The 22,983-nt window shown below is 41.5% G+C and overlaps 2 protein-coding genes across 3 annotated transcripts in view; one reads left to right on the forward strand and one right to left on the reverse strand.

Moving 5' to 3' along the window:
* Positions 1 to 5,359, reverse strand: part of dpf1 (double PHD fingers 1) — a 168,021-nt gene extending 162,662 nt beyond the window's left edge. The window contains exon 1 of the mRNA XM_061925341.2: positions 5,154 to 5,359. Within this exon, the coding sequence (XP_061781325.2) occupies positions 5,154 to 5,359 (206 nt within the window). The remainder of the gene's footprint in view (positions 1 to 5,153) is intronic.
* A 12,056-nt stretch (positions 5,360 to 17,415) lies between these two features.
* LOC133572530 (zinc finger FYVE domain-containing protein 1) overlaps positions 17,416 to 22,983 on the forward strand; it is a 40,026-nt gene continuing 34,458 nt past the window's right edge. The window contains exon 1 of one of the 2 annotated variants that reach the window (XM_061925334.2): positions 17,416 to 17,600. In XM_061925334.2, the coding sequence (XP_061781318.1) occupies positions 17,484 to 17,600 (117 nt within the window). In that variant the 5' untranslated portion in view covers positions 17,416 to 17,483. Of the gene's footprint in view, positions 17,798 to 22,983 lie in introns of both variants that reach the window. The other variant, XM_061925337.2, reaches the window with a different exon arrangement.

Genomic DNA, 22,983 nt, shown 5'->3' on the forward strand with positions numbered 1-22,983 from the left:
ACTATTCAACTGGTGGCTCGGGGGCCAAATCCAACCTGGGAATGACACCATGACACTACAGTTCACAACAAACATTTTCTAAGCGATTTCCCCAAAAACACCAGAGTGCTCCTGTTTTAAAGAGAACACAGATCCTTGCATTGACATGTTAACCTTGCAAAAGCATTCAGAACGTTGGGGTTCAAATTTGGGATTTACATAACTAAGGCACCCATTTAAGTCCTCTCTTTTTTGGCACTTACTTTTTTTTTTTCATGATGTGATTAATGCATACTTGCCAACCTTGAGACCTCCGATTTAGGGAGGTGGGGGGTTGGGGCGTGGTCGGGGGTGTGGTTAAGAGGGGAGGAGTATATTGACAGCTAGAATTCACCAAGTCAAGTATTTCATATATATATATATATATATATATATATATATATATATATATATATATATATATATATATATATATATATATATATATATATATATCCTGAAAATATGCAAACAAACTGTGTTTGGTTGATTGATGCCTCAAACTTGCATAAATAAATATTAAGGAATATAACATAACTTGGCTTCTGAGAGTTTCCAAATGTAATGAATAAAATGCTAAAGTTGTTGATAAACAAGCAATTATTTTAATAATTAAATATGGTCATTTTAAATGAATTATTATGATAATTTAAAATCAATTATTTCAAATATGTTTATTTTAATGTATAATTCTATGGCTGGATGTAATAAGGAGTCACGATAAAATACAATTAATTTTGATGTTTTTAGCAAAATATAGTAAAAATGTATTTAGTTTTTTTGTTTTTAATTAATAAATATATTTATTTTTAGGTCAAATAAACATAATAATACAATTTATCTCTATAGTCTGGATGATTTAGTTCTTGTCACCCTGTTGTCCTCCCGTCATGAAAAAAGGCTGTCCTCACTCAGGTCCGGCTGAAAATCGGGAGAATATTTGTCCCGGGAGGTTTTCGGGAGAGGAGGTGAATTTCGGGAGTCTCCCGGAAAATTCGGGAGGGTTGGCAAGTATGGATTAATGTAACTAAGGTGTTGCTGCTTGTTTACTTCAGATGCAGTCAGTCGTCAACTTCTGTAGTTATACTAGTGGTGTTGGTCAAGGTTCTACTATAGGTCCTCTCCTTTTCATCATTTGGAAAATCCAACTGGTGGCCCGAGAGTTCAGTTTAAAAAAACTTGTGAGAGACTCACATTTTTGCCGCAGATGAATAAAAACACCAGAGTGCTGTCATAGAGAGGAACTGGGACTAGCAGGGTTTTTTTTTGCAGAAAGTCCCTGAAAGCAGCAGGGTGCTCCTATAACTCTGACAAAATAAAAAGACCAACATCAAATGTCAATTGCTGGTTCTTCAGAATATACAAAATAAGACTAGAGTGATCTCAGGGCAATACAATCAATTGAAAGCCCTGAGATTACCATGACCTGAATGAATAGGAACATCCATAGACAATAGTAGAGTAGTAGCCCCCAAAACTATTTTTTTCCCCTATGCTTTGTACCCTGCAGCTTATCAAATGGTGCGGCTAATTTATGGATTATTGTTTGCTAACGGCCATAATGTTTTGTATTCGACAAACAGTTTTCATAGAACCCCGACAGAGACACTGAAAAGGTGTGTTATTGTTTGTGCTCAGGCGCCATCTTTTGGACAAGTTCGCCCACTACAGGTGCTGCGGAGTGAACGTCTACAGCAGGGGTAGGGAACCTATGGCTCGCGAGCCAGATGTGGCTCTTTTGACGACTGTATCTGGCTCAGATAAATCTTAGCTGACATTGCTTAACACGATAAGTAATGAAGAATTCCGCTGGGAATCACAGTGTTAAAAATAACCTTCAAAGTATAAAACATTCTCATGCATTTGAATCCATCCGTTTTCTACCGCACCTGTTCAAGGTCAGCTGTTCTTTGGGGTACAGGAGAGTCGCATTAATGGTAATAAGTATTTTATTTATTATTGGTTAGCTTCAGAATAACAATGTTATTAAAAAGAATAAGAGACTTATTATACTGTTTGTCTTACTTAAAAATGCACGCATTGTATTCAGTGTTAGAAAAAATAGTATATGGCTCTTATGGAAATGCATTTTACAATATTTGGATTTCATGGCTCTCTCAGCCAAAAAGGTTCCCGACCCCTGGTCTACAGTATTTCCTTCTGTTTAGCCTTTCTACTCATATGGATTTGTGGTTTTACAATAAAACTATAACAATTCATATTTACTAAATCACATGTTTGATGTCTGTAGGAGTGTTTTCATGCATATTTGTATGTGCTATTGTAATGTGTAGTGTAACGTTGTTAGCATTAGCTAATATGCTGACACGTTTACAAGTGTTAGTATTATCAACTTACAATGGCATTCTTTTTGTATTGTTTCAGTTTCACAAATTCCTCAGTAAATTCACCAAAACGTCACTGTGGAGTTATTGAGTCTGTTTAGCTGATTGGAGAGCTGGCTTCCGCAGCTAGTGGGTTCCTTGACAATGACTTCTGTTTTGTTTGATCAGCCGTTTTACTGCCGTGTTACACACACACACACCGTTTGGAAACAATTAAGGTATGTAAATAAACATTTCCAAAATCTTTCTGTGTATATAACTAATTTCCTAACATATATGACTGCGGCTTATGGAAAAGTATTTTTTTCTTCGAAAATTTAGTGGGGGCTTACATACCGGTTCGCTCTATTGTCCGAAAAATTCGCTAGTTGAATATCTCTGATTTAGGACTTCTCGGTTGATGGTGAAAATTAAAGATGTCCGATAATATCGGCAGTCCGATAAATGCTTTAAAATGTAATATCGGAAATTCTCGGTATCGGTTTCAAAATTATCGGTATCGGTTTCAAAAAGTAAAATGTATGACGTTTTAAAACACCGCTGTGTACACGGATAGGGAGAAGTACAGAGCGCCAAAATATCCGTAAAGCGGCCCAGTCACATAATATCTGCGGCTTTTCACACACACAATAGAATGCAATGCATACTTGATCAACAGCCATACAGGTCACAATGAGGGTGGCCGTATAAACAACTCTAACACTGTTACAAATATGCGCCACACTGTGAACCCACACCAAACAAGAATGACAAACACATTTTGGGAGAACATCCGCACCATAACACAACATAAACACAACAGAACAAACACCCAGAACCCCTTGCAGCACTAACTCTTCCGGGACGCTACAATATACACACCCTACCCCTCCACCTCAACCCCGCCCACCTCAACCTCCTCATGCTCTCTCAGGGAGAGCATGTACCAAATTCCGAGCTGCTGTTTTGAGGCGTGTTAAAAAAAAATAATGCACTTTGTGACTTCAATAATAAATATGGCAGTGCCATGTTGGCATTTTTTTCCCATAACTTGAGTTGATTTATTTTGGAAAACCTTGTTACATTGTTTAATGCATCCAGCGGAGCATCACAACAAAATTAGGCATACTAATGTGTTAATTCCACGACTGTATATATCGGTATCGGTTGATATCGGAATCGGTAATTAAGAGTTGGACAATATCGGAATATCGGATATCGGCAAAAAAGCCATTATCGGACATCCATCCATCCATTTACTACCGCCCTAGTGTGTGAATGTGAGTATGAATGTTGTCTGTCTATCTGTGTTGGCCCTGCGATGAGGTGGTGACTTGTCCAGGGTGTACCCCGCCTTCCGCCCGATTGTAGCTGAGATAGGCTCCAGCGCCCCCATTATCGGACATCTCTAGTGTAAACCCTAAAAGGCAGGGCCGGCTCAGTGTTTTTTGTTTTTTTTAATATTTCTTTATTTGTTTAGTTGCTATTATAAACCTTGTTCAAATGAAGAAATATGTGTTTAATTATTTTCTTATCTTTATCCCGCAGCTTGCATTGTGTTTGTTTGGTAGCAGGAGTATGTGTCAACAAAATCCTGTTTAGAGATGGGAGGTTGGCGGACGACGAGGGCATGTACAGCGACAGAGGGATGGAGCAAAAAAAAAAAAAAAGAGTGATGAGGAATAAGCAATGGATGGTCCTGAACGTGGAAGCGGGTCAGAAAGGGTGACGGGTGTAGAGAGAAGAAAAAGAGAGCGAGAGAGAGATTATCACTAATCCAAGAGAGCGAGTGCTGTTTGGAAAGTACCCATGAGCGAGTCGCTGCTCCTTACACGTCAACTGCAGTGGACAACAACTGGAGATGCGTTTTATACCACTTTTACTTCCACTGAATGAATCAGCAGCAGCTCTGAGGGCATTTGGGGACAAAGACATCCCTGCTATGGGACACACCTATGCTGATATCCTCCCTCATATATCTGACAAGCACCTGATGCATTAAGTATCATTAAAAACGATACACCATAGCAAAATCACTTATCCGTCCCCAGTCTTTGCACTCTCATCAGCACCATGATGTATTCAGTGTCAATCAGCACTTGACACCACGTGACTGTGCACAGTTGCAACATTAATGCATCCATCCAACACATTTTTACTATGGGGGGGAAACATGCATATGCAAAAATAAGGCAGCACTGTTGGTGCTCAGTTTGCTGCTGCATGTCAAGTGCTGTTTAAAAGGCAGCACATACAGGAGAGTCATTCATGGCTGCACGACATGCAGACGGATCCGAGCCCAAAAAGGTTTTTCACTAGAGCTATTGTGCATGTCTCTCTGCGGGTTAGGCAAAGCTGCAAATAAAAATGTTTTGAAATAATAATAACTTCACCTCCAATCTCAAATGAAAGGTGCTGGATTGCAACATAAATGCATTGAAAACAAGTGCTGGTGTAACGTTGCAGCGTGTATACCTGTCTCCACCCCCTCTTGGCCCCAAAACACGAGTGGTGTGAAGATATTTAACCCTGCCTCCAGACTGCCTCCAACCAGCCTGGCTCTGACCGTGATCTTGGCTGCCTGCACTGGCAAGTGACACACCGGGTCAGCCCCATCCCAGCCCCGGCATTCCTTGCGTGCATGCGTGCATTGCACGGCTCATTGTGCAGAATAGACCAATATCAAACTTCCACGCATTGATGCACGCAGGTTGTTTAGCCTTTCTTTTTTTAAATCACGCTGACAACGTGCGCCGACGCCAAAAAAAAGAAATAAACAAACGAGCCCACGCTGGAATGTGCTGTACTTACGATTTGAGGTGGTTCTGCACCGCCGTGGCCATTTTGCTGTGGTATGGTAGAATGCAGCGCCGCAGAGCCCGGTATTGTACATGTAATGTAGCAGCTATTTCAATTTCATTCATTCTCTGGGGCTGCGGCTGCGGCCGCCAGCCAATGGGAGTCGGGAGCGCACGTGACGACATTGGGGAAGTGTAGTCTTTTACGCATGTCAACATGAAACCTGTCCAAGAGGAGCGCACTACAAGTACCGGCGCGGCTAGCGCCTGCAACGACGCCACAGACCCCGCCTTATTGCTTCCGAGAGGGCAAATAGAGCAGCCCTCAAACATCTACATTTGATTTCCACACTTAGGACAAAGACTGACTGCCTCGCTTTTTTATTTTCTTTTTTTTTGGTGGGATGGTGGGCGTGGCTTCTGACCGCCCATGCTGGCTGCCCGGAAGTTGCAATCAATGCTCTTCAACATTTAATCCAAAATTAAAATATTTATTATTCCACCCTTTTTTCCTCTCCCCACAGTTGTCATACCATGGTTATTACTAGACATGTCCGATAATGGCTTTTTTGCCGATATCCGATAATGTCCAACTCTTAATTACCGATTCCGATATCAACCGATACCGAAATATACAGTCGTGGAATTAACACATTATTATGACTAATTTTGTTGTGATGCCCCGCTGGATGCATTAAACAATGTAACAAGGTTTTCCAAAATAAATCAACTCAAGTTATGGAAAAAAAATGCCAACATGGCACTGCCATATTTATTATTGAAGTCACAAAGTGCATTATTATTTTTAACATGCCTCAAAACAGCAGCTTGGAATTTGGGACATGTTCTCCCTGAGAGATCATGAGGAGGTTGAGGTGGGCGGGGTTGGGGCAGGGGTGTATATTGTAGCGTCCCGGAAGAGTTAGTGCTGCAAGGGGTTCTGGGTATTTGTTCTGTTGTGTTTATGTTGTGTTACGGTGCAGATGTTCTCCCGAATTGTGTTTGTCAATCTTGTTTGGTGTGGGTTCACAGTGTGGCGCATATTTGTAACAGTGTTAAAGTTGTTTATACGGCCACTCTCAGTGTGGCCTGTATGGCTGTTGAGCAAGTATGCATTTGCATTCACTTGTGTGTGTGAAAAGCCGTAGATATTATGTGACTGGGCCGGCACGCAAAGGCAGTGCCTTTAAGGTTTATTGGCGCTCTGTACAGTCATAAATTTTACTTTTTGAAACCGATAATTTTGAAACCAATACCAATAATTTCCGATATTACATTTTAAAGCATTTATCGGCCGATAATATCGATAATTTCCGATATTACATTTTAAAGCATTTAACGGCCGATAATATCGGCAGTCCGATATTATCGGACATCCCTAGTTATTACCTTAGCATGCTACCTTTTTCAGCTATTTATCGCAGGCGCTCGCACTTTACACATGCTAACTCAGGCTATGTCTACACTAAGCCGGATAACCCCTTAAAGCAGGGGTGTCAAACTCATTTTAGATGGGGGGGGGGGGCCACGTGGAGAAAAATCTACTCCCAAGTGGGCCGGACTGGTGAAATCACGGCACGATAACTTAAAAATAAAGACGTCTTCAGATTGTTTTCTTTGTTCGAAAATAGAACGAGCACATTCTGAAAATGTACGTATATACCCCTAAATAAATAAATATAAATATAAATATACCCTAACCCTAATTTTAGTGTCCTGGGCATGACGTTAAAGTGCATCCGGCAGTGGAGGCTCCTCTATGGGGTCTTGGGGCACTAGGAGGTTAACCCCTTTACTACTGTTACCCCAGGTACCTAGTACCTGACTGCCCCCTAGCCAGGGATACGGTGAAGACCTCAACGGCGGAACAGGCGGAAGACGGTAGATTTAAAAACTACCACAACGGCTGCGAAGGCGGAAGAAGGCTGCAGCAGAAAAGGGTCCCCAGTCGTCTTGGACTCCATGCCACTGGACCCTGACCCGACTCTGTCAAGGATCGTGTGGTGACTGTCTGTGCACCAGTCTCCCCACGTTAAACAAAGTCCCGCACAGGCATCCTCCATAAAGGGATACACCCCTACCAAGAGGATCGTCATACACGTTCGAGTGACCGCCGATGATGAATAATATTAATTATTCCACCCTTTTTTCCTCTCCCCACAGTTGTCATACCATGGTTATTACATTAGCATGCTACCTTTTTCAGCTAATTATCGCAGGCGCTCGCACTTTACACATGCTAACTCAGGCTATGTCTACACTAAGCCGGATAACCCTTTAAACCATTTTAGATCGGGGGGCCACGTGGAGAAAAATCTACTCCCAAGTGGGCCGGATTGGTAAAATCACGGCACAATAACTTAAAAATAAAGACGACTTCAGATTGTTTTCTTTGTTTAAAAATAGAACAAGCACATTCTGAAAATCCATCCATCCATCCATTATCTACCACTTGTCCCTTTCGGGGTCGCTGGAGCCTATTTCAGCTGCATTCGGGCGGAAGGCGGTGTACACCCTGGACACCATCATATTGTGAGGCACATGCACTGTAGTAATAATAGTAATATTATGTATTATTCCACCCTTTTTTGCAAATTTTGCTGACACCTCGGCGTCATTTTACTTGGTACTTGGTACTAATGTGTGAGTTTTAACGAAATATTTTGTTTTTTTGGAAGATAAACTTAAATATTTTCTGGGAAAAGAAGTAACACAAGTATGTGAAAAAAATCGGAAAATTGCAATGATTATATTTCATGGTAAAGTCCAATTATAGAAGGTGGGCAGAGGCAATAATAGAGGAAATAATAATAATAATAATTTCAATAAAAATGTGATAAGATCATTGTGCAAGAAATGTTCCTTGATAAAAAATAAGTATTTTACATTTCCTTTTATCACACATTTATACATTTAGATTTGGTGGAATGGCCATTATAAGCCATGCAGCCAGGGCCTTTAATTATTCATTAATCAGGAGCAATGAGAGAGGAGCCATAATTGATTCTTTCAGACTATAATGATTAAGTTAGGCTGGGACCATCTCTAACTCTTAGCAGCCACTTTCATTAAGAAGCACATTCTAAAAAGTGCCGCATTGCACACCTCTTATAGCAGACATGTGTAAAGTATAAAATGCCAAAATTCTTGGCTTTTTATGTTGTTTTCAGGCTGACGGTTTAAAATCGTATACATTAAAGACAGAATTAAAAATAAAGGAAAAGTAGTGCTGTAAATTGATTAATATATTAACAGTGGCCTAGTGGTTAGAGTGTCTGCTCTGAGATCGGAAGGTTGGGAGTTCAAACCCCGGCCGAGTCATACCAGAGACTATACAAATGGGACCCATTACCTCCCTGCTTGGCACTCAGCATCAAGGGTTTGAATTGGGGGTTAAATCACCAAAAATGATTCCCGGGCGCGGCCACCGCTGCTGCCCACTGCTCCCCTCACTTCCCAGGGGGTGATCAAGGGTGATGGGTCAAATGCAGAGAATAATTTTGCCACACCTAGTGTCTGTGTGACAATCATTGGTACTTTAACTTTAACTTTAAACACATTTTATTGGATGGCACTATATTGGTATTATTGTTTGTTCTATGAGGGGAAACAGTCCTGTTTTCTTATCAGAACAGTAGAAAACAACAACAAACAAGTGTGCTACAGAGCTGCACTTTGGACACCCCTGATTCAAGGATATAGTGCATTTTGGACCCCCAGAAAAAAACCTCAATACAATCAACTATGAATCTAATTATCCACACTGTGTGGATTATATATACTGTGCATCAGGAAAGTGTTTATAGCTTGTCACTTTTCCCACATTTTTATTTTGTTACAGCCTTGTTCCAACATGAAATACACAAATGTTTGTCCTCAAAATTTTACACACAATGTGAAAACCTTTTTTTTTTTTTTTTTTAGAATTTTTTCCAAAAGTATTAAATATAAAAAAATCACATGCACATACGTATTCACAGTCTTTGCTCAATACTTTGTTGATGCACCTTTAGCAACAATCACTGCCTTAAGACTTTTTTAATATAATGCCACAAGCTGGGCACATCAATCAGCAGTTTGGCCATGGATGAAGTGCTGGCTGTCCAGAGTCGGGACCCGGGGTGGACCGCTCACCTGTGCATCGGTTGGGGACATCTCTGCGCTGCTGACCCGTCTCCGCTCGGGATGGTTTCCTGCTGGCCCCACTATGGACTGGACTCTCACTATTATGTTAGATCCACTATGGACTGGACTTTGACAATATTATGTCAGACCCACTCGACATCCATTGCTTTCGGTCTCCCCTAGAGGGGATGGGGGTTACCCACATATGCGGTCCTCTCCAAGGTTTCTCATAGTCATTCACATCGACGTCCCACTGGGGTGAGTTTTCCTTGCCCTTATGTGGGCTCTGTACCGAGGATGTCGTTGTGGCTTGTGCAGCCCTTTGAGAGACTTGTGATTTAGGGTTATATAAATAAACATTGATTGATTGATTCCTCTTTGCAGCACATCTCAAGCTCCATCAGGATCATCTAGGATATTTCTGTGCATTACTGCATTCACCTTTCCCTCTGTACTATCTATCTATCCATCCATCTATCTATCTGTCCTAACAAGTCTCCCACTTCCTGCCCTTGAAAAACATCCCTACAGCATGATGCTGCCACCACCGAGCTTCACTGGTATTGGCCTGGTGATGAAAGATTTTATTTCTCATGGTCTGAGAGTCTTTAAGGTGCATTTTGGCAAACTTTTACGAAGGAATGGCTTCTATACGGCCACTATACCATTCAGGCCCGATTGGTAGGTTGCTGCAGAGACGGTTGTCCTTCTGGAAGGTTCTCCTCTCTCCACAGAAGAATGCTGTAGTTCTGACAGACTGACCATTGGGTTCTTGGTCACCTCCTGGACTAGGTCTCTTCTCCCTCGATCACTCAGTTTAGATGCTCACCTCTAGGAAGAGTCCTATTGGTTTCAGACTTCTTCTATTTAAAGGGGAACTGCACTTTTTTACGGAAGTCAGCCTATCGTTTACAATCATTACGAGAGACAATCAATCAATCTTTATTTATATAGCCCGAAATCACAAGTGTCTCAAAGGGCTGCACAAGCCACAACGACATCCTCGGTACAAAGCCCACATACGGGCAAGGAAAAACTCACCCCAGTGGGACGTCGATGTGAATGACTATGAGAAACCTTGGAGAGGACCGCATATGTGGGTAACCCCCCCCCTCTAGGGGAGACCGAAAGCAATGGATGTCGAGTGGGTCTGACATAATATTGTGAGAGTCCAGTCCATAGTGGATCCAACATAATAGTAAGAGTCCAGTCCATAGTGGGGCCAGCAGGACACCATCCCGAGCGGAGACGGGTCAGCAGCGTAGAGATGTTCCCAGCCGATGCACAGGCGAGCGGTCCACCCCGGGTCCCGACTCTGGACAGCCAGCACTTCATCCATGGCCACCGGACCTGTGCCCCCGCCCCCTCAAGGAAAAGGGGAGCAGAGGAGAAAAGAAAAGAAACGGCAGATCAACTGGTCTAACAGGGGGGCTATTTAAAGGCTAGAGTATACAAATGAGTTTTAAGATGGGACTTAAATGCTTCTACTGAGGTAGCATCTCTAATTGTTACCGGGAGGGCATTCCATAGTACTGGAGCCCCAATAGAAAACGCTCTATAGCCCGCAGACTTTTTTTGGGCTCTGGGAATCACTAATAAGCCGGAGTTCTTTGAACGCAGATTTCTTGCCGGGACATATGGTACAATGCAATCGACAAGATAGGACGGAGCTAGACCGTGTAGTATTTTATACGTAAGTAGTAAAACCTTAAAGTCACTTCTTAAGTGCACAGGAAGCCAGTGCAGGTGAGCCAGTATAGGCGTAATATGATCAAACTTTCTTGTTCTTGTCAAAAGTCTAGCAGCCGCATTTTGTACCAACTGTAATTTTTTAATGCTAGACATAGGGAGACCCGAAAATAATACGTTACAGTAGTCGAGACGAGACGTAACGAACGCATGAATAATGATCTCAGCGTCGCTAGTGGATAAAATAGAACGAATTTTAGCGATATTACGGAGATGAAAGAAGGCCGTTTTAGTAACACTCTTAATGTGTGATTCAAAGGAGAGAGTTGGGTGGAAGATAATACCCAGATTCTTTACTGATTCGCCTTGTGTAATTGTTTGGTTGTCAAATGTTAAGGTGGTATTATCAAATAAATGTCGGTGTTTAGCAGGACCGATAATCAGCATTTCCGTTTTCTTGGCGTTGAGTTGCAAGAAGTTAGCGGACATCCATTGTTTAATTTCATTAAGACACGCCTCCAGCTGACTACAATCCGGCGTGTTGGTCAGCTTTAGGGGCATGTAGAGTTGGGTGTCATCAGCATAGCAATGAAAGCTAACACCGTATTTGCGTATGATGTCGCCTAGCGGCAGCATGTAAATACTAAAGAGTGCAGGGCCAAGAACCGAACCCTGAGGAACTCCGCACGTTACCTTAACATAGTCCGAGGTCACATTATTATGGGAGACGCATTGCATCCTGTCAGTAAGATAAGAGTTAAACCACGACAAAGCTAAGTCTGACATACCAATACGTGTTTTGATACGCTCTAATAAAATATTATGATCGACGGTATCGAAAGCAGCGCTAAGATCAAGAAGCAGCAACATAGATGACGCATCAGAATCCATCATTAGCAGTAGATCATTAGTCATTTTTGCGAGGGCTGTCTCCGTAGAGTGATTTGCCCTGAAACCGGATTGAAAAGGTTCACAGAGATTGTTAGACACTAAGTGTTCATTTAGCTGCTGTGCGACAATTTTTTCGAGGATTTTCGAAATAAAGGGAAGGTGGGACACCGGTCGGTAGTTTACCATGAGGTCAGGATCAAGGTTAGGTCTTTTGAGCAGAGGATGAATAACCGCTTTCTTGAATGCTAGGGGAACAGTGCCAGAGGAAAGTGATAAGTTTATAATATTTAGCACTGATAGACCTAATAATACAAAAAGCTCCTTGATAAGTTTCCCAGGAAGTGGGTCAAGTAAACATGTTGTTTGTTTTATCCCACTTACACGCTGTAATAGTTCCTCTAATGTTATTTCATCAAAAAGAGAGAGACTATTTTGTATTGCAGTATCCGTCGTAGATACAGTTGTATCTGTGTTCATAGAACCCAGTTGTAGCTGGGATGCGTTGTCTTTAATCTCCTTTCTAATGAGTTCAATTTTCTTATTAAAGAAATTCATAAAGTCATCTGCCGAGTGGGTGGAGCTATTGGGAGGAGTCCCTTGTTGGGTTAGCGATGCTACTGTACTAAACAAAAATTTAGGGTCGTTTTTGTTGAGGCGGATGAGATTTGAGTAATATTTAGCTTTAGCTAAGGTAAGCATGCGTTTATACGATATTAAACTATCACTCCATGATTGATGGAAAACCTCAAGCTTGGTCGCGCGCCATTTGCGTTCCAACTTTCTACATGATAATTTATGAGCTCTGGTTTCCTCTGTAAACCATGGGGTGCGCCTTTTAGGGGCCCTTTTTTGTTTTAGCGGTGCTATACTATCAATGGTTTTGCGCAGGGCATTGTCAAAGTTGTTAGTGAGGTTATCAATAGAGCCGACATAATTTGGGAATGGTGCCATTACCGAAGGCAGTAGGTCAGCAAGAGTCATCGTTGTGGCGGCATTAATGTTGCGGCTGCTATAGCAGTTATTATTATTATTAGTTTGTTGACAATGAGTCAGAACTTCGAATTTTATAAGGTAATGATCGGACATTACTTTAGTATACGGGAGTACCATAACTTTGGAGGTGGTGACACCCCTGACCAGCACTAGATCTATCGTATTGCCGTTGCGATGCGTAGGTTCATTTATTATTTGTGTAAGACCACAGCTATCAATTATAGTCTGGAGCGCCACGCACTGAGGGTCCGATGGGGTATTCATATGGATATTAAAGTCCCCCATTATGATTATATTGTCTGCGTGCGTCACTAGATCAGCAACGAACTCTGAGAATTCATTAATAAAGTCCGAGTAGGGCCCTGGGGGGCGGTAGATAACAGCCATATCGAGAGGCAGCGGTGCGACAGACCTCATAGTAAGCACCTCAAACGATTTGTATTTATTATTTAGGTTAGGGGTAAGGTTAAAGTTTTCATTGTATATTAGTGCGACCCCCCCACCCCTTTTAAGGGGACGGGCAATATGCGCATTCGTATAGTTAGGAGGAGATGCCTCATTTAGCGCAAAAAATTCGTCTGGTTTGAGCCAGGTTTCGCTAAGACCAATGACGTTAAGATTGTTGTCTCTAATGACCTCATTAACTAATAACGTTTTGGGAGACAATGATCTTATGTTTAAAAAGCCCATATTATAAGTATTGGGCTGTTTTGACGAGTTTTTGTTTAAATTATCCGTAGTAGAAATATTAATAATGTTGCGTTTATTATACGTAGTGCACTTTAAATAGTTTCGACCATATCTAGGAATTGATACGACGGGAATTTTCAGATTGTTTGCTTGATGCTGCGATCGACTGAACGCATCATGATTTGCCACCTCAGTAGAATGCATATCTACCCCGGACACATTCACAACAGAAAACACATTATGTGAGTTGTGTGTTATTCTAAGAAAATTGCTATGCGTACAGGAATTATCCAGCCTGGTGCTGGCTAGTTCTAGCTTAACTGACTCCTCACCCGGACTAGCAGGCTCTGTAATTGCCTGTGACCGGGCTTGCTCTAGTGTAGTTAGTCAAATGTGACTTAAACAGTAGTCTATATTCTTAGACAGGATGATGGCGCCTTCCTGGTTAGGGTGAAGGCCGTCCCTCATCAGCAAGCCTGGTTTGCCCCAGAAAGAGGGCCAATTATCAATAAACGTTAGTCCCTGTTGTCTACAGAAGCTAGCCAGCCACTTGTTAAGCGAGACTAATCTGCTATATCTCTCATCATTGCCTCTCGCAGGCAGGGGGCCAGAGACAATTACTCGATGCCTGGACATCTTTCTAGCGAGATCACAAGTCCTGGCTATGTTTCTCTTTGTAATCTCTGACTGTCTCATTCTAGTGTCATTGGAGCCAACGTGTACAACTATATTCGCATAACTAGTGGTGCGATTAGCCTGTCGTACGTGTTTACTAGGCCTGTTGCGAGTTAGCTCCCTAAGATTAGCCTCAATGTCAGGTGCTCGGGCCCCCGGGATGCACTTAATTGTGGCTGGTTTGCTAAGCTTTATGTTTCGGGTGATGGAGTCCCCTATGACTAAGGTGTGGTGCCCGGTAGACTGGGGTGTAGGACTAGCTAAAGAGCTAAATCTATTATGCGTCTCAACCGGTACACCGTAGCTTGTAGGCCGCTTAGGACTGCTACAGGCTGGGCTAGTTAGCTCGCTACAGCTAACGCTAGCAGATGTGTCCGCAACATCTAAAGTTACGAGATTACTCTGCTCTAACTGGCGGACACGGCCCTCTAGCAGAGCCAGCCTCTCCGTGAGTAAGGTGCAAGACGCGCAGGAAGCCATACTCACGGTGTTTTCTGTCACCGAGTGAAGTTCCTGCTGTCTTCCGAGAAGTCCTGGTCACGGTGTGCAGGAGTAGACTCCTTTTGACCGGCGCCCGGCGACGCCTTTCTCCGCGCTAGCTTCGTTAGCTTAGCAGCTAGCTGCTAGCTAGCTGCGGGAGGGGTGGAGAGACAGAGATCGGGTGATTTGCAAGTTAAATAGTACTACTAAATATGTTGAGAAAGTAATAAAGAAAGCTGCAGAACAATTTAAAAGCACACAAATAGAACGATACTTAGCTTTTTCGAAACAGCGAGCAGTCAGCGAGCAGTCACGCACGGTGAACCGGAACCAGAACAAACATGTCTTGTCTAAAGATGATAAAACACGCTTGCAAAATGCGGCTAATGGGAGTCACCGTTGTAGCCTTCAAAGCCCTCTAAAACAACTTCAAAACGCTCCATTAACGTTTTATATACACACTGCAAATATGTATATAATGTAGTAACAGACACGTTCATAACAATATGTAATATGTTCAATATTTAGCTTATTTTGGTCATTTTATGCATTACTGGAACTTCCGGCAACAAATGCGAGTCTGTTTGTCATGGCAGACTTGGTAACAGACAACAAAGACGACTATTTTTGGACAAATAAGGATTCACGACCTAATCTTTTTGAAGCTGAATATACGTAGGATGAACTATTGGTTATAGAAGCGAGCATGAACAGAGAGTGAAACGTTGCAACAGACGTAAGCCGAGAGAGTGAGGCCGGCTTCACTTGCTGGTATAATTGTGAAACTTGGAGCCAAGCTATGCCGACATATATGGTGTGCTTACCCAGAGTCAACTTGAAAAAACTTCCCAGGCCAGCTGGCCCAAACAGTGAGTCACTTTAACATTGATCATGATACACCCAGCACACCCTGCGTGTTATTACAACTACAGTACACACTGTCAAGCTAGCAGTGTACAAACAAACATGTAATGGTTAGCTAATAATTTACAGATACCGTAATATGATTGCTCATGTTTTTCAGCCATCTTATCTTTTGCCATAGCTAGCTTATGGCTAATGCCGTAGTATGGCATCCCAAGACGACGTGTTAGAAAAAGAGTTCTTCAGTGTTAGCTCTTACAATAACAACGTCGCTACAGCTCAGTTATTATACAGGTTACGGAACATAAATGAAGTATAGTTGGCAGGTAGAAAATGGATGGATGGATGGAAGTTGATTGGCAACACTAAATTGGCTCTAGTGTGTGAATGTGAGTGTGAATGTTGTCTGTCTATCTGTGTTGGCCCTGCGATGAGGAGGCGAAATGTCCAGGGTGTGCCCCGCCTTCTGCCTGAATGCAGCTGAGATAGGCTCCATCACACCCTGCGACCCCGATAGGGACAAGCAGTAGAAAATGGATGGATGGAAGCAAAATTCCAAAAAATGTGCAGTACCCCTTTAAGTGTGATGGAGGCCACTGTGCTCATTGGGACCTTAAAGGCAGCAGATATTTTTCTGTGCCCTTCCCCAGATTTACGCCTCCAGACAATCCTGTCTCGGAGGTCTACAGACATTTCATTTGACTTCATTCTTGGTTTGTGCTCTGCCACTTATGGTGTGTGCCTTTCCAAATCATGTCCAAACAACTGAATTTACCACAGGCGGACTCCAATTAAGCTGTATGAACATCTCAAGGATGTTCAGTTGAAACAAGATGCCCCTTAGCTCCCTTTTGTACATACATCCATCCATTTTCTACCGCTTGTCTCTTTTGGGGTCGCGGGGGCTGCTGGAGCCTATCTCAGCTGCATTCGGGCGGAAGGCGGGGTACACCCTGGACAAGTCGCCACCTCATCACAGGGCCAACACAGATAGACCGACAACATTCACACACTAGGGCCAATTTAGTGTTGCCAATCAACTTATCCCCAGGTGCATGTCTTTGGAGGTGGGAGGAAGCCGGAGTACCCGGAGGGAACCCACGCAGTCACGGGAGAACATGCAAACTCCACACAGAAAGATCCCGAGCCCGGGATTGAACTCAGGACTACTCAGGACCTTCGTATTGTGAGGCACATGCACTAACCCCTGTTCCACCGTGTACATGTTATTTTTTTATTTTTAATAAATGTGCAAAAAATTCTAAAAAAAAAACAACAACAAAAAAAACGTTTTCACATTGACATCATTGGATATTGTGTGTAGAATTTTTGGGTTAAAAAATGAATTAATTCCATTGTGGAATGCTTTCCATTTTGGTAAAATTGAAGGGCTGTCAATACTTTCTGGATGAACTGTAATTTACGATTGTGGGTTCCTTCTAGCAGAGTAAATGAAGGGATAACTCTTTTTATAGCATATTAGGAGTGGTGGCGCCGCCTTAAGCCATTTAGTGACATGTGATATTTATAGATCTGTGCTAACAAATATTTAATGAACATGAACAAGCAAATCCAGCATACTGTAGAAGCACTACTTAGTATAATTAGTCACACACTATGACATGTTGGTTGTTGTATTTCTGCAAATATGAACAGTGCCTTATCCCCAATAAATAAGTGTTTTTGTCAGAGAAATGAGGCACTTCAGCAAGAGTGATTCGTCCTCAGCACGGTTGTCACTCAGTCATTTTGCCACTAGGTGTCGCCCAAGAGCCACCGGATGAGCCGACGTGCCGCGTCATTGGGTGCGTCCGCTTTGGCTCCTCCCCTTCTAGCATTGCACGCGCTGTTGTTGTGAATGACGTCAGTAGTCGGGGTTCAACTTTCGCTATCGCTCTGTTGTCAAACAACGTGCTTTTATACCATCGGAATAACGATGTCCGAAATGCTGATGACATCCACGGAGGAAATACCACTGTGCCCGGTGAAAGCAAACGAGCATCCGGGCGGCGTACGGAGCTTCCTGTTGGTGGATGACCAGGAAAACCTCCAGGTGAAGTTAGCTGACAATGCTAGCAATTAGCCGCTAAGCGAGAAAGCGACAAACAAACCAGTGAGATGTTTGTTGTCATTGTGTGCCTATATTGTTGACAGAAGTATCACCTCGTCCGTACAATACACGTTAAAACTAGCAGTTGTGTGAGTAACTCTGCCAAGCTTCAACTGTGATGTGCCTATGATGACTCCATGGTAAGTACTGTCTCCATCTTATCAAAGATACAAACTAAATGGCTCATCCTGACCTGCTGACCCTCACTTCTAACATACTTTGGACGACAATATGATTTATTAGAATCTGTTAAATATGTCCGAGTTGAACAACAACAAGGAAACACATCTCAACTAGAGATGACTTGTGTAATGTTCATATTGTTGTTACTCAGCCAGCGTTTGTGGGCCTGTTGGATCATTTTGTGGCTTTTAATGCCTCACAATCAAACACTTTTATGTTAAAATACTGAACAGATGTTTACCTTATCTCAATAAACATCTGTTCAGTATTTTAACATAAAAATGTGTGATTGTGAGGCATTAAAAGCCACAAAATGCAACGGGTCCATCAGACCCACAAACGCTGGCTGAGTAACAATATGAACGTTGCACGGAACATTTCTCTGCCAGTTTCTGCATCCCACAGGGATTCTTCTTTTGTGTTTCTGCACCTGCGGTTCCCACACAAGGTTGTAACGTTGTTTGTCAACACTGTCTGCTCTCATTTTCTCGCACATTTGACCCTCTGATGTTCACTGGGGCGATATAGCTCGGTTGGTAGAGCGGCCGTGCCAGCAACTTGAGGGTTGCAGGTTCAATCCCCGCATCCGCCATCCTAGTTACTGCTGTTGACACTTTACCCACCTGCTCCCAGTGCCACCCACACTGCTTTAAATGTAACTTAGATATTGGGTTTCACTATGTAAAACGCTTTGAGTCACTAGAGAAAAGCGCTATATAAATATAATTCACTTCACTTCACTGTTTACCTACACTCTGTCCTCCTCCTGTCTAGGCCTGCTGTGTGTGTGTGTGTGTTACACAGAACATCATTTTCCACATTTCTATTAGCCCCGGGTCCAGTGGACCTGGACATTTTATATGCAATAGAAATGTGTAGTGGGGGTGTATGGTGTGTGATCATTAAATATGTATTCTGATATATGTTCTTCACAGAAAATGAGCCAAAGTCAGTGAGTCTCAGTTTAAAAAATTAATTAATTGTATCATTTTTCTTTTAATAAAAAATGAAAACGGGTCCCACAGACCCGAACACCACACTAGGTGAAATTATTTAATGTTTGAACATCAGTTTTTAGTATTACAATATATTGACAGCGTAATGGTTTGGCTCTGGTAACCAATGGAGGTTAATTTGTTTCTTTATTACGAAAGCTTTTTTTTTTTTTTTTTTTTTACACTGAATTTATGTAACTAAAGTTTTTGCGTTTGAATTTTGTGAACTTAATTTTTTTTTTTTACATCAAATTAGGATGAGCGATATGGCCTTTTATTATGTATAAACTGTATGTATAGACTGTATAATGCATATGTTCCTTTTTGACTGTACTTAAATGTTTAATAGACTGTATTTATATTATTTGCATGTGAATAATGCTGTATAATAGACTGCATTTATATTATTCACATGTGAATAATGCTGTATAATAAGACTGTATTTATATTATTCACAAGTGAATAATTCTGTATAATAGACTGTATTTATTAGAGATGTCCGATAATATAGGCCTGCCGATATTATCTGCCGATAAATGCTTTAAAATGTATTATCGGAAATTATCGGTATCGGTTTCAAAAAGTAAAATTTATGACTTTTTAAAGTGGTACGGAGTGGTACACGGACGTAGGGAGAAGTACAGAGCGCCAATAAACCTTAAAAGGCACTGCCTTTGCGTGCCGGCCCAATCACATAATATCTACGGCTTTTCACACACACGAGTGAATGCAAGTCATACTTGGTCAACAGCCATACAGGTCATACTGAGTGTGGCCGTATAAACAACTTTAACACTGTTGCAAATATGCGCCACACTGTGGACCCACACCAAACAAGAATGACAAACACATTTCGGGAGAACATCCGCACTGTAACACAACATAAACAAAACAGAACAAATACCCAGAACCCCTTGCAGCACTAACTCTTCTGGGACGCTACAATATACACCCCCCGCTACCCCAAACCCCGCCCACCTCAACCTCCTCATGCTCTCTCAGGGAGAGCATGTCCCAAATTCCAAGCTGCTGTTTTGAGGCATGTTAAAAAAAATAATGCACTTTGTGACTTCAATAATAAATATGGCAGTGCCATGTTGGCATTTTTTTCCATAACTTGAGTTGATTTATTTTGGAAAACCTTGTTACATTGTTTAATGCATCCAGCGGGGCATCACAACAAAATTAGGCATAATAATGTGTTAATTCCACGACTGTATATATCGGTATCGGTTGATATCGGAATCGGTAATTAAGGGTTGGACAATATTGGAATATCGGCAAAAAAGCCATTATCGGACATCTCTAATTGATAGTGTAATGGTTTGGCTCTGGTAACCAATGGAGGTTCATTTGTTTCTTTATTACAAAAGCTTTTTTTTTCTTTTTTTTTTTACACTGAATTTATGTAACTAAAGTTTTTGCGTTTGAATTTTGTGAACTTAATTTTTTTTTTTTACATCATATTAGGGCTGAGCGATATGGCCTTTTATTATGTATAAACTGTATGTATAGACTGTATAATGCATATGTTCCTTTTTGACTGTACTTAAATGTATAATAGACTGTATTTATATTATTCACATGTGAATAATGCTGTATAATAGACTGTATTTATATTATTCACAAGTGAATAATTCTGTATAATAGACTGTATTTATTAGAGATGTCCGATAATATAGGGCTGCCGATATTATCTGCCGATAAATGCTTTAAAATGTAATATCGGAAGTTATCGGTATCGGTTTCAAAAAGTAAAATTTATGACTTTTTAAAACGCAGCTGTACGGAGTGGTACACGGACGTAGGGAGAAGTACAGAGCGCCAATAAACCTTAAAAGGCACTGCCTTTGCGTGCCGGCCCAATCACATAATATCTACAGCTTTTCACACACACAAGTGAATGCGAGTCATACTTGGTCAACATCCATACAGGTCACACTGAGTGTGGCCGTATAAACAACTTTAACACTGTTACAAATATGCGCCACACTGTGAACCCACACCAAACAAGAATGACAAACACATTTCGGGAGAACATCCGCACCGTAACACAACATAAACACAACAGAACAAATACCCAGAACCCCTTGCAGCACTAACTCTTCTGGGACGCTACAATATATACCCCCCGCTACCCCAAACCCCGCCCACCTCAACCTCCTCATGCTCTCTCAGGGAGAGCATGTCCCAAATTCCAAGCTGCTGTTTTGAGGCATGTTAAAAAAAATAATGCACTTTGTGACTTCAATAATAAATATGGCAGTGCCATGTTGGCATTTTTTTCCATAACTTGAGTTGATTTATTTTGGAAAACCTTGTTACATTGTTTAATGCATCCAGCGGGGCATCACAACAAAATTAGGCATAATAATGTGTTAATTCCACGACTGTATATATCGGTATCGGTTGATATCGGAATCGGTAATTAAGGGTTGGACAATATCGGAATATCGGCAAAAAAGCCATTATCGGACATCTCTAATTGATAGTGTAATGGTTTGGCTCTGGTAACCAATGGAGGTTCATTTGTTTCTTTTTTACAAAAGCTTTTTTTTTTTTTTTTTTACACTGAATTTATGTAACTAAAGTTTTTGCGTTTGAATTTTGTGAACTTAATTTTTTTTTTTACATCATATTAGGGCTGAGCGATATGGCCTTTTATTATGTATAAACTGTATGTATAGACTGTATAATGCATATGTTCCTTTTTGACTGTACTTAAATGTATAATAGACTGTATTTATATTATTCACATGTGAATAATGCTGTATAATAGACTGTATTTATATTATTCACATGTAAAAAAAATACCTAAATGTTTATTGTTTATTGTGAGCTTCCTCCCACCTCCAAAGACATGCACCTGGGGATAAGTTGATTGGCAACACTAAATTGGCCCTAGTGTGTGGATGTGAGTGTGAATGTTGTCTGTCTATCTGTGTTGGCCCTGCGATGAGGTGGCGACTTGTCCAGGGTGTACCCCGCCTTCCGCCCGATTGTAGCTGAGATAGGCTCCAGCGCCCCCCGCGACCCCAAAGGGAATAAGCGGTAGAAAATGGATGGATGGATGGAACTGTGGTGCTGACTTTCCCCCAGGGATGAATAAAGTAATTCTATCTATCAATATCAATGTCACGATACACGATATACGTAGATCTCGATATTTTGTCTTAGCCTTGAATGAACACTTGATGCATATAACCACACCAGTGTGATGATTCTATGTGTTTACATTAAAACATTCTTGTTCATACTGCATTAATATATGCTCATTTTTAACTTTCATGCAGAGAGGGAAATCACAACTAAGTCAATTTACCACAACTGTATTGACCCTAGTGTGTGAATGTGAGTGTGAAGGTTGTCTGTCTATCTGTGTTGGCGCTGCGATGAGGTGGCGACTTGTCCAGGGTGTACCCCGCCTTCCGCCCGAATGCAGCTGAGATAGGCTCCAGCACCCCCCGCTACCCCAAAAGGGACAAGCGGTAGAAAATGGATGGATGGATGGTATTTATTAAAGAGTTATTAAGCAGTGGCACAAACATTCATGTCATTTCAAAACAGAAAGTGCAAGATTGTCAGAAACATTTTCAAACAAGCTATTAGTGCACGTTTGTGCATGATGTCACTAAGATGACATATCAAAACAACACTAAATTAAAGTGCACTTTTTGTACAGAACACCACTACAATATTTTTAAACAAATAAAGTGCACTTTTGTGCATGATGTCACACAAGATATTTCAAAAAGTGTAAAATAAAAATGAGCTGCATAATAGGAAATCAAATAGTGTATGTCCTTCGCTATGTGGTAGGTTCCTGCGGACGTTTTCTCCTTCTGTTGTTGACTATTTTTTTCATACGGTGTTGATCTGGAAATGGAAGACGCCAGGCTCAATTGGTTCAGTGCATTTTGTTGGGTGTGGCACCGGCTGATATGTTGATATACAAATTAGTAGTGCTGCTACTTTTTGTAGCAACGCTTTTGCCGCACACTTTACATTTGATGGTTGTCTGTTCGACATCTTCCCACTTGAAGCCAAACCACCGCCAGAGGATGGACTCCGTGCTGTTTTTCTTGGAAATGAATTATTCTTCCTTCATTTGTTACCAGATTGGCGCCTTCTTTCTTTCGTAATTACCA

Source organism: Nerophis lumbriciformis, linkage group LG30, assembly GCF_033978685.3.
Source record: "Nerophis lumbriciformis linkage group LG30, RoL_Nlum_v2.1, whole genome shotgun sequence".
Classification (NCBI taxonomy): Eukaryota; Metazoa; Chordata; class Actinopteri; order Syngnathiformes; family Syngnathidae; genus Nerophis; species Nerophis lumbriciformis.